This window comes from Bos taurus, chromosome 9 (genome assembly GCF_002263795.3).
Source record: "Bos taurus isolate L1 Dominette 01449 registration number 42190680 breed Hereford chromosome 9, ARS-UCD2.0, whole genome shotgun sequence".
NCBI lineage: Eukaryota > Metazoa > Chordata > Mammalia > Artiodactyla > Bovidae > Bos > Bos taurus.
In genome coordinates this window covers 70,932,190-70,950,556 of record NC_037336.1, presented here as the reverse complement: position 1 = coordinate 70,950,556, position 18,367 = coordinate 70,932,190, and the positions used below count along the sequence as shown (strand labels likewise).

Sequence of the window (18,367 nt, the reverse complement as noted above, 5' to 3'; positions counted from 1 at the left end):
ATGCCATCCAGCCATCTCATCCTCTGTCATCCCCTTCTCCTCCTGCCCCCAATCCCTCCCAGCATCAGAGTCTTTTCCAATGAGTCAACTCTTCGCATGAGATGGCCAAAAGTATTGGAGTTTCAGCCTCAGCATCAGTCCTTCCAATGAACACTCAGGACTGGTCTCCTTTACGATGGACTGGTTGGATCTCCTTGCAGTCCAAGGGACTCTCAAGAGTCTTCTCCAACTTACTTTACCATAAAAATCCAGAGCCTGGTAGCATCATATTGACATACATTCTCATATATTGCCCAAGTGCCTTGACACGGAGTATTGGTGACATAGCAGATTCTTGTCCCAGCTTTTATCTGCTGCCTTCTCTCCTCTGGAACCAGGCATTCCTGAAGGACTCCTGGTTTGTATATGAGAATAGGCACCACCCTCACCTTTCCTGGTGGCTCAGAGGTTAATGCCTCTTCCTCCAATGCGGGAGACCCAGGTTCAATCCCTGGGTCAGGAAGATCCCCTGGAGAAGGAAATGGTAACCCACTCCAACATTCTTGCCTGGAGAATCCCATGGACGGAGAAGCCTGGTAGGCAACAGTCCATGGGGTCGCAAAGAGTCAGACACGACTGAGCGACTTCACTTCCTTTTCTTTCTTTCTTTCACTTTCAGAGACCTCAGATCTAATCAGCTCAGTACCATGTTCCCTCATTTACCTGTATTAATACTACAGTTTGAAAGTTTTGACCATCAGGTAAACTATTTGCTGCATAAATATAAATATCCACACTTTTATTAAGTATATACCCATATGTATTTATACAATTAATGTAAGTACATATATCTGTATATGTATTGTATAACTGGATAAATTCGCTTTAGGTTCTATGGCAATTTGTCATGCCATGGTGGCCACTGTAACAGATACACTATTTCCATTTCCATAAAGTATATTTTTCAGAGGGGTTCAGAAAGATGCTAGTCAGTTGACATGCTCTGTAAAACAAGGTTTTGTGGCTGAACATATTTGGAGTAGGGCTTTGCTGTCCTGCAAGTTAGAGGTGGTCAGTTCACATTAGCGTGAGTTGTTTTCATTTTATGTGTGAACAGACTATAACATCGGAGAAAGCAATGGCACCCTACTCCAGTACTCTTGCCTGGAAAATCCCATGGACGGAGGAGCCTGGTAGGCTGCAGTCCATAGGGTCGCTAGGAGTCGGACACAACTGAGCGACTTTACTTTCACTTTTCACTTTCATGCATTGGAGAAGGAAATGGCAACCCACTCCAGTGTTCTTGCTTGGAGAATCCCAGGGACGAGGGAGCCTGGTGGGCTGCCGTCTATGGGGTCGCACAGAGTCGGACACGACTGGAGTGACTTAGCATAGCATAGCATAGACTATAACATTTGCCCATTTTCCCACAGTACTGCTGATTTGCCTCATTCATTAACAGTTGCTGTCATGGTGCTTTTGGGAAATTAGTCTTTTATCAGTACTTTTTCCCCATTCTTTGTTTGTCTTTTTTTTTTTGCTGTCCATAGTTTTTCATATATTCATGTAATCAGAGTTATCAGTCTTCTTTTGTGTCTTCTGAGTTTTTATGTCATAATTAGAAAATTTGGTTCACTGTAAGGATTAGGAAAAAACTCTCATATTTTATTTTTCTAGTACTTTAATAATTTCAATGTGCATGTTTAAATTTTTGGTCTATCTTGGTGGGTGGTGTGTGTATAAATTGTAAAGTGGATAGAATTTTTTTCAGAACTTTCTATTCATTTTTCAAATGAAACATATTAACTCAATTTTCTTTTGTTTTCCCATTTTTAGGGAAGTCTTGAGACTTTCTCTGGACTGGGACTAGTGCTGGGGCCTCCTTTGGGTGGCTTTTTGTATCAGTCCTTTGGCTATGAGGTGCCTTTCATTTTTCTGGGATGCATAGTTCTGCTGATGGTTCCCCTCAACATGTGTATTTTACCCAATTATGGTAAGACCTAATTTATTGCTCATTTTAAGAATCTTAAATTTAAGTATTTTTATGCCTTTGTAGGAGACCAATTTAACATATACTCACTTTCATTTTATATAATCACTAATAGATTTGTAGTGCATGCTGAAAGAATCAATTCTCTTTTCAGAAATGTTGCAGTGGGCAATTAGTTTATATAAATTGTCATAAACTCTTTCTGACCTATAGAATTAGCAAATATTAAATTTCTTATCATAAAACATATGCAATGCCCACCAGATGTCTTCCTGAATTCTAAATTAAAGATTCTTTACATCTTTTAATGTAAAGAATCTTTCCATTACAAGGCACTATGCTGCTATGTCACTTCAATCGTGTCCAACTCTGTGCGACCCCATAGACGGCAGCCCACCAGGCTCCCTCGTCCCTGGGATTCTCCAGGCAAGAACACTGGAGTGGGTTGCCATTTCCTTCTCCAATGCATGAAAGTGAAAAGTGAAAGTGAAGTTGCTCAGCCGTATCTGACTCTTAGCAACCCCATGGACTGCAGCCCACCAGGCTCCTCCATCCATGGGATTTTCCAGGCAAGAATACTGGAGTGGGGTGCCATTGCCTTCTCCAAAGGCACTGTGACAGGAGGACAAAGTTAGACCTTCCTTCCGAAGGTTTCTTGTAGCTGTGTGTGCAGCATAGCTCAAGTGTGAGGACTCAGGGCCACATCAGGCAGTAATGGAAATCGTCTTGGCTCCGAAGCTTCATGCCCTGTAGGAGTCAACCTATCTCATAACAACTCCATAGGCACAGCTGCCTGGGTCTCCACAAGGCACGTTCTGCGTACAAGAGTCCCCAAGCTCAGGGAGGCACAAAGCGTCGAGTACTGATGGCTGGTTTATAGTTCTTTCTGTACAGATGAAATTTACGAGTCAAGGATTATTTTCATTATAAGCCAGATTGCCTAGTAATGGAATCGGTATTTTACCATTATCAGATTCCTACTGTGACACAGCCACCGAGTTAGCTCGAGAGCTGGAGGAGAGCCTGTCGTCTTTCTGTGCATAGTGATAGTTGTTTCTCTAGTCAGGCATCCCGGACTGGCCTCCTATTGGGTTCACAGGTGAACACTTGGCTGTCAACTAAGAAACTGACACCGGGTCAGATTCTCTTGCAATAGGGGAAAGAGTTCTGTTTACTCTTTATCAATAACATCATATAGGGAGAAAAGATGGCTTACTAGTTAATTGTGAGATGTGGTATTTAGAACTTCTGTGATTAGGTGCCGGACTGGCCCCAGCATCAGTAATTCTTTGAGTCCTGGCCTGCTCTCCTCATCTCTTCCCCTCCCTCCCACAACATGGTATCTTTTGAAGCCCCTTTAATCACTGTCAGCCTAGTTACTTGGTACTTATTTCTCTTTGTTCCTGTTATTCCTCAATTAAAAATTTCCTGCATCTTTAATTAATGTAAAGCTCCAGTTGTTCATTTGCTCAGTCGTATCTGACTCTTTGCAACGCCATGGAGTGTAGCATGTCAGGCTATCTCCCAGAGCTTGCTCAAACTCATGTCTATTGAGTCAGCAATGCCATCTAATCATCTCATCCTCTGTCGTCCCCTTCTCCTCCTGCCTTCAGTCTTTCCCAGCGTAAGAGTTTTTTCTAATGAGTCAGCTCTTTGAATCAAGTGGCCAAAGAATTGGAGCTTCAGCTTCAACAACAGTCCTTTGAATGAATATTCAGGATAGATTTCCCTTAAGATTGACTGGTTTAATCTCCTTGCAGTCCAGGGGACTCTGAAGAGTCTTCTCCAACACTACAGCTCAAAAGCATCAATTTTTCATTGTTCAGCCTTCTTTATGGTCTAGCTCTCACATCCATACATGACTACTGGAAAAACCATAGCTTTGACTATATGGAGCTTTGTCAGTAAAATAATGCCTCTGCTTTTTAATACACTATTTAGGTTGGTCATAGCTTTTCTTCCAAGGAGCAAGCATCTTTTTATTTCATGGCCACAGTCACCATCTGCAGTGGTTTTGGAGCCTAAAAAAATAAAGTCTGTCACTGCTTCCATTGTTTGCCCATCTATTTGCCATGAAGTGATAGGACAAGATGCCATGATCTTCATTTTTTGAATGTTGAATTTTAAGCCAGCTTTCTCAACTCTCCTCTTTCACTTTCATCAAGAGGCTCTTTAGTTCCTCTTCAGTTTCTGCCATTAGGGTGGTGTCATCTGTGTACCTGAGGTTATTGATATTTCTCACATAACCTTGATTCTAGCTTGTGCTTCATCCAGCCTGGCATTTCACATAATGTACTCTGCATGTAAGTTAAATAAGCAGGGTGACAATATACAGCCTTGATGTACTTCTTTCCCAGTTTGGAACCAGTCAGTTTCTCCATGTCTGGTTCTAACTGTTGCTTCTTGACCTGCATACAGATTTCTCAGGAGGCAGGTAAGGTGGTCTGGTATTCCCTTCTTTTTAAGAATTTCCCACAGTTTGTTGTGATCCACACAGTTAAATGCTTTAGTGTAGTCAATGAAGCAGCAGCAGATGTTTTTTCTGGAATTCTCTTGCTTTTTCTATGATCCAACAGATGTTGACCATTTGATCTCTGGTTCCTCTGCCTTTTCTAAGTTCAGCTTGAACATCTGGAATTTCTCAGTTCACGAACTATTGAAGCCTGGCTTGGAGAATTTTGAGCAATACTTTGCTAGGATGTGAGATGAGTGCAATTGTGCAGTAGTTTGAACATTCTTTGGCATTGCCTTTCTTTGGGATTGGAATGAAAACTGACCTTTTCCAGTCTTGTGGCCACTGATGAGTTTTCCATATCTGCTGGCATATTGAGTACAACATTTTCACAGCATCATCTTTTAGGGTTTAAAATAGCTTAGCTGGAATTGCATCACCTCCACTAGCTTTTGTTTGGCCCACTATGCTTTGTTTTGCTTCCTAAGGCCCACTATATTTTTATGAACAAAATGGTTTGGCAAACTTTCTGTTTATCCAAGTAAGGATCTTGTATTTAGATTGAATGGGAGAAACTGATATATATTTTTTTAAATCTCACAATTTATAATGTTAAAGCTATAAATATAGATTTAGGTGTTCCCATTAAGGAGTACCTTTAAAAATTATTGTTTTAGGAAAGCTTATAGGTAAGGCTGGAAAGTTAAATTTCCTTTTATTTTGATGATATTGGCAGAATTTTGTGTTCTATAAGTTCTACTCCACTCGTTTACTTCCTTTTAAACCCATAAACACTGTGGATTTGGGTTACGAAGAGTCGATTTCAGTCCCTCGCTGTCTCTCATCCTTAATTTTTGCTTGCCAAGTCTCCTCTTCTGTATTGTGCTAAAGAAAAATCCTGCACAGCTCCCCCCACCCCCAAACACCACCCCCCCTGCCCCTGCCAGCCATGCTATTTGGCATGTGGGATCTTAGTTCCCTGACCAGGGGACCAGGGATGAACCCATGCGCCCTGCAGTGGCAATGCAGAATCTTAACCATTGGACTGCCGGGGAAGTCCCTAAAGAAATATTTTTAAAACACAGTCATGTACATGACAATCCTCTTTTTTTAATTTAATTTTTTAAAATTTATGTTTTTAACTGGCGGATAATTGCTTTAGAATGTTGTGCTGATTTCTGCCATACAAAAACGTGAATTAGTCATTAGTATACACATATCTCCTCCCTCTAGAGTCTTCCTACCACCACCACTCCCTCCTCCCACCCCTCTAGGGATGCCTGTGTGTGGCGCTCAGTCCCTTCGATCATGTCTCACTCTTTGAGACCCTGTGGATAGTAGCCTGCCAGGCTCCCCTGTCCATGGGATACTCCAGGCAGGAATACTGGAGTGTGTTGTCACGGTCTCCTCCAGGGGATCTGCCCTACCCAGGGATTGAACCCACATCTCCTGCGTCTCCTGCGTTGCCAGTGGATTTTTTTTTTTTTTCAACCACTGAGCCACTGGGGAAGCCCCCTGTAGGGATGACAATCCTCTTAATAAAAATGCCTGAATCCATGAATTGTGAGCTTTACCTTGAAAGCCACTAAAAGCTGTTGTTAGAGGTTTCTCAGGCAAGTCACATGAGCTGGACTGTCTCCCACTTCCACTCTACCAAACTCCGACTCACCCTTCAAAACTTAATTGTATGACCTCTTCTGGAAAGTTTCCCTGAACCCTCTCAATCGTTGATCTAAATGCTGAGTCAGTAGTGCCACAGTGCTCTGCGTTTTTCCTGTCCCTTCACACCTGAAGGCCTCTCAGCTTCCTTACCTCTCAGAGCAGCTTCCTGTGGCAGGCATTGTCAACTATGGAGTCATGTCCTCCAAGAAGAATGTATCAGAATTGGAGGAAGCAGAGAGATTTTTAAGGAGGTTGGAAAAGCTCCCTGGGTGATTCTGCTATGTGTCTCTGGAAACAGGTATCACCCTAAGTTTTCATTACTTGGGCTTCTTCAACAGCTTAGCTAAACTCATGATGTGTTCATTTTCATGGACATTCCCGTATGTTCTTATGGTGATAATCCCCTTTCCCACCTTGCATTCAGAGAAAGGGACTATTTATTTCATAATAGTTTGTCTTATGCCATAGACCCGTAATACTTCTATATACACAATAAATGTAATTGAGTAAAGTTGATCCTTTATCATTGTTATTTTATACATTGGTAATACACAATCCAAAATCCATAACCAGTGAAGTCTCCCTACTGGCCTGCCTCACTGAGCCACATGGTGGGCTTAGCCCTTTTCTAAGTCAAATCTGTAGTGAAACAGGTTGGGTTCGCGTTTGGTTCATCATTGACTATTTGGCTAATAATTAAGAAACCAACACCACAGTTTAACTGTATCCCTCTTATCCTGACAAATATAGCTGGACCACACTTGATGCTTCTTTTGTACTTTGCTTCCTACCAAATCATTATTCACCAAGAATTTATTACATAATGAGTTCTGTTGAAATGAGGATGTGTCAGTGTTGCTCTGGCCCTCAGAGCTTCCTGGCCTAGCTCACTGCACAGTCTCCTAACTCGCCTCCTGTCTCTATTTCCCAGGAGACCACAGGTGTAGCTCTTTGAACTGCAAATCTGATTCTCACTTCTTGTTTGAAACCTCTAGTGATTTCCTGGGCTTCTTAGCCTACTTTACAAAGTCCTGCATCATCTTATCACTACATCCTTCTGCAGTATGATCTCTCCTCCTGACACTCCAAGCTCCACCCTCCTTCTTTACTTTTGCTCTTCCATTTCCTCAAACAGAATACTTTCCCTTCACTTTCAAGTCTCACAATGAGCCATTCCTGGATAATATGCCTGGGTTATTCTTTCCTCCTTCTTTCCTTGCTCATCTCAAGCTCATCCTTTAGACAGTAATTTAGATATTACAACTTTCATAAATTCTCTCTTAAACAGCTTTCCCTCTTTATTAGGCAACCCTCTCGTATGCTCCAAATGCTACCCTCCATCCTGGCTCTCAACCACACCTTTTTGTAAGTTCTCTGTGAGATCAGGATCTGAGTTTGTCTTCTTTGGCTTTGTGTGCCCAGTGATTTGGCATGATATCTGACTCAGCAAAGATTTTGTTGAGCACATTAGGTGGAAGATAGGAAAGTGATCAAACAATAAACCATGGAAGATGAAACGCAGTTTAGGCTGCTCAATTACATGATAATGGAGGTAAAATTTGCAGGATGCTTAGGACCAGAATGAGGCTTTACAGAGTGGCTAGAGATTGAAAAATTAGCAGGGAAAGAAGAAGGGAGTTATAGGATATGATTGGAGGCTTGGGAACAACCATGCCTGGTGCTTGGGACAGTGCAGAAGTTGTGTTGCTGTTGGGGAAATGACAGCACCTGAGGTTGGTGCTTCCCTATAGCTCAAAGGATTTCCTGTAGCTCAAACAGTAAAGAATCTGCTTGCAATGCAAAAGACCAGGGTTTGATCCTTGGGTTGAGAAGATCCTCTGGAGAAGGGAATGGCAAACCACTCCAGTATTCTTGCCTGGAGAATCCCATGGATACAGGAGCCTGGCGGACTAAAGTCTGTGGGGTTGCAAAGAGTCAGACACGACTGAGCCACTGACACGAGGTTGGCTCTCAGCTGACCTTGATGCCAAATTGAATGTACTCGTGATTCACTAGCATCCCTTTCAATCCAGTGTTTTTCCATAAGCAGAAAAAAATTGTCTTGTGTTCTTTGATTGACTCAGATTCCTCCTCAGCACACACACATTGTTGCCTGATAGAGCGTCTGGTTTTTCCTACCACCAAGGGCAACTTTATATGTTCTCTCTCCCATCTGGGGAAAGCCTTCTAGATGATGACCTGTAACCAAGACCACTTCTCCTCATACTCTGATTCCAGTTGATTTTTTTTTGAATCTGAGAAATTATTTTTTAAGTACCTGAAAATGGCCTCTAGGTTTGAATAACTTATATGCAGATGTTGATAATGTGCAATTTTAGGCAAACTCAGAGGTATGGTTGTTTTGATTACTGGATAAAGATGGCCTTACCAATTTTACTTTTGAAAGTAGACTGAAAGATTAAGTTCAGCAATGTTAATTAGTCTAATTTCTTTTTAAATTTTTACCCCCAAAGAGTCTGATAAAGGGAAACACTCATTCTGGAAACTCATCACTTTACCCAAGGTTGCCTTTTTATCCTTTGTCATCACCTCATTCAGCTCCTGTTTTGGCTTCCTTGATCCTACACTGTCCCTCTTTGTTTTGGAGAAGGTGAGTAGCCTGGTGATGAAAACTCCCCATTGTGGTAGATGCACATAATTGCTTGTTCTTAGGCCCTGCTTGCTAGAAAGTCCCGGGTGTGGCTGCAAGGAGGAGGCAGAATGAAATCTATACATCAAGATAGCCTGTACCTTCCCTCTGTGATGTCCCTATAACTAGGGGTCTGATTTGTGTAAATGGTCTCTTTCTCCTAGGCCTCGCTCTAGTCATCATAGATCTGGCTTGGACAGCATCCTGACTGCTTAACAAGGATACTTTCCTCTGTTTTAAATTCCATTGAGGCATATGAGGTTCTGAGTGGCTCATTTAATGTGAGGTGTCCTTCTTTTCTAACAGATCCCCTCTGGGTCCATTTACTTCTAGTCTATTGCATATATGTGAAAGACTATGAACTATACTGATCTGAAATGGGAGAAAGGAACCAGGAGTCTCTATTTTTTTAATGCTAAAAATGACTGAATTTTAAAGTTTGATGTCATACCAATTTGTTCTTTGATATTTTTGAAAAAAGATTATTAAGAAATAATGCAATAGAGTATATTACTGGGCCTGATAGTTAATTATACTAGAGAGTTAAGCTGTGTTTATAAAGACAGAAATCTACTAGCTGCAGCCCGTGTTCACTTTGAGGCCCTAGAATGAAGAAAGTACCATTATCAGAAACACAACCCCTTCAAGTCACTCGACAGTTTAGGGTATTCTACGGGTAAACTTGGGGACTGTAATTTTACTGTCAGGCCCAAGTTTTGGAAAATAATATAATATTACAATTAAGCAGTGAGCATCTATGAGGTAATGCATAAGAGAAATATCTTGTGTTTTCAATGACACATTCCATTCATATTATCAACAACAAGTCTGCTTAAGAGTCACTTTTCTTCCTTTTAAGAACTCTGTCCAAACCTTGAAAAAAATTTTAACAATCTTTCCTAAACCCAGGTTGCTCATGTCTAACTTATAAAAACCTTTAGAAATGTACTTCCCTGTTTTTCTATCACATTTTTTTTTCCTGTTGCCCTTCTTCTGCCTTATCGGTTGTTTGAATTGGCTTTTTACTGTCCCATTATTGGTCGACCAGTCTTTTAGGGAAGGAAGGGGTCCACCCTCTTTTAAAATCAGAAGAGGATATTTCTGACTTTTATATCTCACTACTGTCTTTAAAAGGCTAATTTTTAGCTTGAATTACGTGATAAAAATTGTTAAAACATATACTGACCTAAGTAGATCCCATGTGCTTAATTAAAGAGTAGTATTGTACACGAGAGAGGGATCAAGACCATCCCCATGGAAAAGAAATGCAAAAAAGCAAAATGGCTGTCTGGGGAGGCCTTACAAATAGCTGTGAAAAGAAGAGAAGTGAAAAGCAAAGGAGAAAAGGAAAGATATAAACATCTGAATGCAGAGTTCCAAAGAATAGCAAGGAGAGATAAGAAAGCCTTCCTCAGCCATCAGTGCAAAGAATAGAGGAAAGCAACAGAATGGGAATGACTAGAGATCTCTTCAAGAAAATTAGAGATACCAAGGGGACATTTCATGCGAAGATGGGCTTGATAAAGGACAGAAATGGTATGGACCTAACAGAAGCAGAAGATAGTAAGAAGAGGTGGCAAGAATACACAGAAGAACTGTACAAAAAAAGATCTTCATGACCCAGATAATCACGATGGTGTAATCACTGACCTAGAGCCAGACATCCTGGAATGTGAAGTCAAGTGAGCCTTAGAAAGCATCACTATGAACAAAGCTAGTGGAGGTGATGGAATTCCAGTGGAGCTATTTCAAATCCTGAAAGATGATGCTGTGAAAGCGCTGCATTCAATATGCCAGCAAATTTGGAAAACTCAGCAGTGGCCACAGGACTGGAAAAGGTCAGTTTTCATTCCAATCCCAAAGAAAGACAATGCCAAAGAATGCTCAAACTACCGCACAATTGCAATCATCTCACACGCTAGTAAAGTAATGCTCAAAATTCTCCAAGCCAGGCTTCAGCAATATGTGAACCGTGAACTTCCTGATGTTCAAGGTGGTTTTGGAAAAGGCAGAGGAACCAGAGATCAAATTGCCAACGTCCACTGGATCATGGAAAAAGCAAGAGAGTTCCAGAAAGACATCTATTTCTGCTTTATTGACTATGCCAAAGCCTTTGACTGTGTGGATCACAATAAACTGTGGAAAATTGTGAAAGAGATGGGAATACCAGACCACCTGACCTGCCTCTTGAGAAACCTATATGCAGGTCAGGAAGCAACAGTTACTGGACATGGAACAACAGACTGGTTCCAAATAGGAAAAGGAGTATGTCAAGGCTGTATATTGTCATCCTGCTTATTTAACTTCTCTGCAGAGTACATCATGAGAAACGCTGGGCTGGAAGAAGCACAAGCTGGAATCAAGATTGCTGGGAGAAATATCAATAACCTCAGATATGCAGATGACACCATTCTTATGGCAGAAAGTGAAGAGGAACTCAAAAGCCTCTTGATGAAAGTGAAAGAGGAGAGTGAAAAAGTTGGCTTAAAGCTCAACATTCAGAAAACGAAAATCATAGCATCTGGTCCCATCACTTCCTGGGAAATAGATGGAGAAACAGTGGAAACAGTGTCAGACTTTATTTTTTGGGGCTCCAAAATCACTGCAGATGGTGATTGCAGCCATGAAATTAAAAGACGCTTACTCCTTGGAAGGAAAGTTATGAATAACCTAGATAACATATTCAAAAGCAGAGACATTACTTTGCCAACAAAGGTCCATCTCGTCAAGGCTATGGTTTTTCCAGTGGTCATGTATGGATGTGAGAGTTGGACTGTGAAGAAAGCTGCTGCTGCTGCTGCTGCTTAGTCACTTCAGTCGTGTCTGACTCTGTGTGACCTCATAGACGGCAGCCCACCAGGCTCCCCCGTTCCTGGGATTCTCCAGACAAGAACACTGGAGTGGGTTCCCACTTTCTGAGTGCTGAAGAATTGATGCTTTTGAACTGTGGTGTTGAAGAAGACTCTTGAGGGTCCCTTGGACTGCAAGAAGATCTAACCAGTCCATTCTAAAGGAGATTGGTCCTGGGTGTTTTTTGGAAGGAATGATGCTAAAGCTGAAACTCCAGTACTTTGGCCACCTCATGCGAAGTGTTGACTCATTGGAAAAGACTCTGATGCTGGGAGGGATTTTAGGCAGGAGGAGAAGGGGACAACAGAGTATGAGATGGCTGGTTGGCATCACCGACTTAATGGACGTGAGTTTGAATGAAGTCCGGGAGTTGCTAGTGGACAGGGAGGCCTGGCATGCTGAAATTCATGGGGTTGCAAAGAGTTGGACACGATTGAGCGACTCAACTGAACTGAACTGAACTGAAGGAGATTAAGGAAAATGAGAATGACTCAGATAACCAATAAAGGCATTTATATCATGTTGGTAACAGTAACAGAGTTATGAGGTAGCTTACTATTATAAAAGTCTTTTTAAAAGTGTCATACCATCTAATTCTTTAATTAGATATTAATATCCCTTTGAGATGGATAGAATAGATATTATCGTCAGTGCTTTTTACAGCAATGCACTTTAGTCTGTGGACAGACAGCATACCTGGGATTGTTGTTTGACATGCAGATTCTCAGGCCTTCTCCCAGACTTTTTGAATTAGAAATTCTTGGGCTGGGGTTCACGAACCTCTTGTAACAAGTTCTTCAGGTAATTTTTTGTGTATACTAATGTTTGCAAAGCACAGGTTGACATGTAAAAATGCTGTGTTTCATAGAAGGGTAATTATACAATATTTACTATCAAATGCTAACAAAGCAAAAACATCCTGTATTTCTGACCTCTGGTTAGGTTTCTTCTCCCATAATGAAAAAATAATCCATTTACAAGCGTAAGACAAAAATCATGAAGGATGCTAAGTGTTAGTCGTAGCCTCATGGCAGGTGATAAGAGCTGAAGAGATGTAGAAGGAAAAGATAGATGTTTATTTTTTTTAAATGACTTAACCATGTAACTTTAACACGGGATTTCTTTTACAGTTTAATTTACCAGCTGGATATGTGGGACTGGTATTCCTGGGTTTGGCATTATCCTATGCCATTTCTTCACCACTGGTGGGCCTACTCAGTGATAAAATGCCAGTATGTACACTTCATTGATATTTACGAATGACTTGTGTATGTCTAGACTGGTGGTTGTCCAACTGTACTTCTGGAGTTCTGCAGGGCTACTGATCAGAATGAACATATTCAAATTTTTTTAAATGTTATCTTTATTGAAGTATAGTTGACAAATAAAACTTTAAGATATTTGAAGTATACATCATGGGGATTTGGTATATCTATACATTGTGAAAGGATTCACTCCATCTAGTTAATTAATATATCCATCCCCACAGTTTATCTTTGTGGGGGAGGGGGGGCAGTGAGAACATTTAAACTCTTAAATATTCATTTTTTTTGAGCTGATGGAGACGTTTCAGTGTGAGTTCTCAGTATCTTCCAACTTGTCATCACCCTGAGCAGATTCACTTTTTAATTGCTTCAGCTGGGAAAAGGGGAAGCTTATGCCAAAACTGTTGAAAAACTCCTGGATTAGATTTTCTAAAGGAAAAAATTCCCTTGATGAAAAAAAAAATGGATTGACGTTAATAATCAGGACAGAGCTCAAAGGTACTTACGACTTGACCAACTTGAAAAGATAAAATGTAGTTTTTCTATGAGAATGAAAGGACTGGTCATGTCAATATGCATCGTTATCCCAGAGCCATCCTGAAAGAAAATTTCTTCTATTCTCCTTTAACTAGGTTTAAACGATTCAGTCTAGATGACTAGTATAGAGGCTTAGTACTATTCACCAAGTCTCAAGCTTCTGTGATACTGGTGCTTATTTTCATGTTTCCGCTCTTCGTTGCACATGGGTATATATTTATGAAGACTGATTATGTGGAGATTACTTGGTAATCCAGGTGACAAAAAGCAAGTGTCTTAAGGTGTTTGGAACTTAGTTTTAAGATGTAGCCATATATATAACTGAACGGATATCATACCCTTGTAATGTTTAGCCTGCATTTCAGTAGTTTATAAGAAAACATTTTATTTGATACTTGTTAAAATGTGAATTTTTCTAGATAATGCATCTACTTGGCTGTTTCTTGTGGTGACTGCTTCTTTAAAATTCTTATATTTGAAACAGCTCATCATTTGCAAAATCCAGAATATACTCCCATTCCAAGGGATCTTGTCCTTTGCTCACACCCTGTCCTGAGGTATACTGATTGCACTTGCTTTTGTGTTTACCATCTACCCTGTTTTCTCTTACATGTAAAATTTTGTTTTCTTCAATGTACTGATTTTTTTTTAATATCATGACTTGTATTCCTTGATGATTTCTTTATATTCTTGGATTATGGGAGGTTTTTACCTCTAAGTCTCTTTGGACTTTCTTTCTCAGCACCTGAGGAAATGGCTTCTGGTTTTTGGAAACTTAACCTTAGCAGGTTGCTACATGCTCTTAGGACCTGCCCCATTCTTGCACATTAAGAGGTAATCTTTTTTCTTCTTTGAAATTTTTGGCCAAATACTATTAAGAATTATTTTTAAAAATTTTGGTATAACACTGATATGCTTAGTATCTTTGAATCTTATTATTTAAACAATTATCAGATTTCGGACTATACTGAAATATTTGTTTTACTGACAGTATTACTGGATGCTAGCAATGGTCTAAGCAAACATCAGTGCATAAAATCTATATCAAATGAGAAAAATGCTTATTTTTCCTTTGTGTTTCAGTTGCAATTTGTACTTTATTTTAAAAATAGCATTTGTTATCTACCTTTAGCTGATTGTTCTTAGAATATGCCTTTTCTTTTTTTTTTTTTCCACAACTTCTTGCTCCTTGAGGTAGGAACTAATTTTTTTTTGTTTCTGTGTCATCGTTAGTATGTGGTAGCTGCTTACTAAAGCTTGTTTATTATAATTTCTTTGCTAAAATAAAGTGAGCTACTTAGAGATTTTTAGGTACCTCTGGGACAAAACATGACATGGAAAAAAGCAAGGATTTCAGAGTCCTTCATGTTTGGGTTTGTATTCGGACTTTCTGCCTTTTTTGGTGTGTGAACTTGGGTAACTCATTTAACTTCCAAGAGCCTAGGTCTTCTTATCCACACACACACACACAACAGGTGATAATTGTGCCACTGGAATAACTTTCTAGGCTCAGGATGGAGTGACTCCAGCCCAGGGTGCCATATCAGCAAACCAAAGCTTAGAAACCTTTCATGTCCCTGTAAATGTCCCTCCTGACCAGAAAGCAGTATATCCAGTCAGCCAGTCACCCCCCAGTCGCCAACCCTGCTCTGGCTTTCTCACCCTAGACAAGATAGACTGTGTGGCCCTGGCCAATCAAATGTTTTCTGATTTTCTCTTCCTTGTTCTTTACCCTTTACCTGTAAAAGCTTCCTGCCTTCCATCCCATTTTGCAGTCCTCTGAAAGGAGACCATACACCTCATGAAGTGTTAAGTAAAGTTTGCTTCTATCACCTAGATTGTCTTCTTTAATTGTTTTAACAGACTCACATGGCAGGGTCGCTGCAAGGATTCAAAAGAGCAGTGGATATGAAGTAACTGACATAGGGCCTGGCATAGAAGGAATAGCAGGTTCCTGTCACTTCCTTTACCACATCCCTTTTGTGCCCTTTTTCAGTCAATGGAATTTTAAAACTAAGTGCTTGAAGGAGGGATGTTAATATTGACATTTTAATCAACTTTGAAAGGATTTTATATGGTGATAAGGCAAGTTGACTCCAGGCACGTGACATGTGTGGCCAAAGACCTTGGGATAACAGAATGAATTGATTTTTTTCCCATCAAAATGTAAAGATCAGATGGGAATAAGAATCAGACTAGTCTTGTAATCTGTGAAAGAAACTTCTCCCAAGATCCTGCCTGCCCTTTTTGATACGAAGCTTTGTTGTCTCTTTCAATGTTAATTTTTTTTTTTTTCTCTAAAACTTTTTTGCAGTCAGCTCTGGTTGTTGGTGCTGATATTAGTCATAAATGGTATCTCTGCTGGAATTGGCTTGATTCCAACTTTCCCAGAGATTCTCAGTTGCGCACAGTAAGTTACTTCCGTTGCTTGAACTGTTGTAATTAGCAGTAAACATCACAAGCTTTCTTGAATTTCTCAATTTTGTAGGATTTTGGATTTTTTTTACATTACTAAATCTTCATGATTTCATGTCACACAATATTGTTATAAATATTATAAGCAACTATACAATAATATAAATGATGATATAGAGTAATATTAATACAGTGATAGGTAAAATGGGTTATGGATAGAAGCTTGGCTTGGTTTACACCTTGGTCCAGATTTACTTTTAAAAAGTCAAAGCATATATATATATGTATATGCATAACTGAAGTCCTTTGCTGTACAATAGGAATGAATGCTGCTGCTGCTGCTGCTAAGTCGCTTCAGTCGTGTCAGACTCTGTGCGACCCCATAGACGGCAGCCCACCAGGCTCCTCTGTCCCTGGGATTCTCCAGGCAAGAACACTGGAGTGGGTTGCCATTTCCTTTTCCAATGCATGAAAGTGAAAAGTGAAAGTGAAGTCGTCCAGTCATGTCTGACTCTTAGCGACCCCATGGACTGGAGCCTACCAGGTTCCTCTGTCCATGGGATTTTCCAGGCAAGAGTACTGGAGTGGGGTGCCATTGCCTTCTCCAGTTAGGAATGAATACAACATTGTAAATCATACTTCAATAAATTTTAAAATAAAGCCAAAGCACAGTGGAAAGACCTCAGCATCATTTCCTTCTCACAGTGGAGGTCCATGCAAGGACACAGAGTGACCAGGTAAAATGATTTTAGCACCAATTCCAGTGTGTGTGTTTTCCTCCCTCACACCGCCAAGCACGTCTCTGAAACCAGGTGGGTGTCCTGCAATTCAATTGATTCTGTGGATTCATTTTGATATTTGGCAAAACTAATACAATTATGTAAAGTTTAAAAATAAAATAAAATTTAAAAAAAATTCAATTAATTCTGAAACCACTTAGCTGGAGATAGCAGCAGATCCCACAGGTTAAGGGCTCAGTCCCACAAGACTGCTCTCTGCTTCAGAAGCCAATTTCAAGTACAAGTTGTTACCTGTGCTTCTGACCCACTGGCTGTAAATCAGCAGTTCCCATGACTTGGATTTGATTAATTTACTAGACTAGCTCATAGATCTCAGGAAACCAGTCAGATGACAAGACACAAAGGGCAGTGAGGTCCCAAGCAGTGGAGCCTCTGTCTGGGCCCAGCACTGTGGCACGTGGAAGCATTCTGGCTACCCAAGCTGGGAGCATTCTGAACTCAGTCCCTTTGGATGTTTATGAAAGCTTCATTACGTGGGCATGGCTGATTAAATCATTGGCCAATTGGCAATTGATTTAATCTCCAGCCCCATTCCCATCCCTATGAGGAAGGGGTTTGTGGGGGCTGAAAGTTCCAACCTTCTAATCCATATTGATTCTCCACGCAACCTGGGTGCTGGTCCCAAAATCATTTCATTGATACAACATAAGACACTTTTTTTTTTTTTAATGGCTTTCATCTTTTAGGAAAGTCCACAAATTTTAGGAGCTCTGTGCCAGGAATGGGGAAGAAGACCAAATATATCTTTTTATTATGAAGTACTATGAGTTTGAGTGAACTCTGGGAGTTCATGATGGACAGGGAGGCCTGGCGTGCTGCAATTCATGGGGTTGCAAAGAGTCAGACACGACTGAACGACTGAACTGAACTGAACTGAACACCACATCAGGCACTTGTCACTTGGCCGTCGGTCTTTAGTAGATGTGATGATGAAGAACACAAAGTGAACTTGAGCAGGAAAATAACTGTTGGTTCTGATGTGCCAATTCAACAATCCTCATAGGAATAAGGAGCTGCTTCTGTACTTTCTGAAAGTTGCCCATTGCTCTCTTTACATGTTCATTTCATTTTAAGGTTTCTTAATTGTAAACTTTCATAAACATGTAATGTATGTGGGTCATGATTCTTAATATTATATCCTATATATACAGTAGAAGCATTTCTAGAAAACCCTGGAGTAACCATAACTAGGAGAACATCTTCAAATTAGGTTAACTTTTTATTTTAGAAATGGAGTGCTCTTGCTGTTGGGTTTGTCCAGATTATCCCTGGTTTGGTTTAATTTATCTACCATACGCTATTCCTTTGTTTCATGAAAGTTTCCCTTTTAATCATGAATATACTCTTGTTTCTTTTTGCAGTGAAAATGGATTTGAAGAAGGATTAAGTACCCTGGGACTTGTGTCAGGTCTCTTTGGTGCAATGTGGTCAGTTGGGTGAGTAGCTTTGGAATTTACTTCACGCTTGTCAGTTGGAGACCACTACTCCCACTTTACAGATGGAGAAATTCAGACACTGAGAGGTCAGATGAGCTGCAGGAAGGTGCATAATTCTCTTAGGGCAACTGCTGCAGTTTTGACCCATGCTATCTGACTTCAAGATAAGTGGTTATACCAACAGTTTTCTCATATACTTTGTCTTATTTAAGTGATATTTTAAAGTTCTTTTAACAGGAGCATGTCTCAGGTTTAAAAATGTATTCATTTATTCATTCATTTTTTAAAAAATTTTATTTTATTTTTAAACTTTACATAATTGTATTAGTTT

The 18,367-nt window shown here is 40.2% G+C and overlaps 1 protein-coding gene across 8 annotated transcripts in view; it reads left to right on the top strand.

The window, feature by feature from the left end:
• Positions 1 to 18,367, top strand: part of SLC18B1 (solute carrier family 18 member B1) — a 47,387-nt gene that overhangs the window by 26,066 nt on the left and 2,954 nt on the right. For all 8 annotated transcript variants that reach the window (XM_059889899.1, XM_024997012.2, XM_059889898.1 and 5 more), the window contains 6 exons: positions 1,816 to 1,972; positions 8,558 to 8,694; positions 12,714 to 12,815; positions 14,128 to 14,219; positions 15,700 to 15,795; positions 17,962 to 18,036. In XM_059889899.1, coding sequence (XP_059745882.1) covers positions 1,816 to 1,972; positions 8,558 to 8,694; positions 12,714 to 12,815; positions 14,128 to 14,219; positions 15,700 to 15,795; positions 17,962 to 18,036 — 659 coding nt within the window. The remainder of the gene's footprint in view (positions 1 to 1,815; positions 1,973 to 8,557; positions 8,695 to 12,713; positions 12,816 to 14,127; positions 14,220 to 15,699; positions 15,796 to 17,961; positions 18,037 to 18,367) is intronic.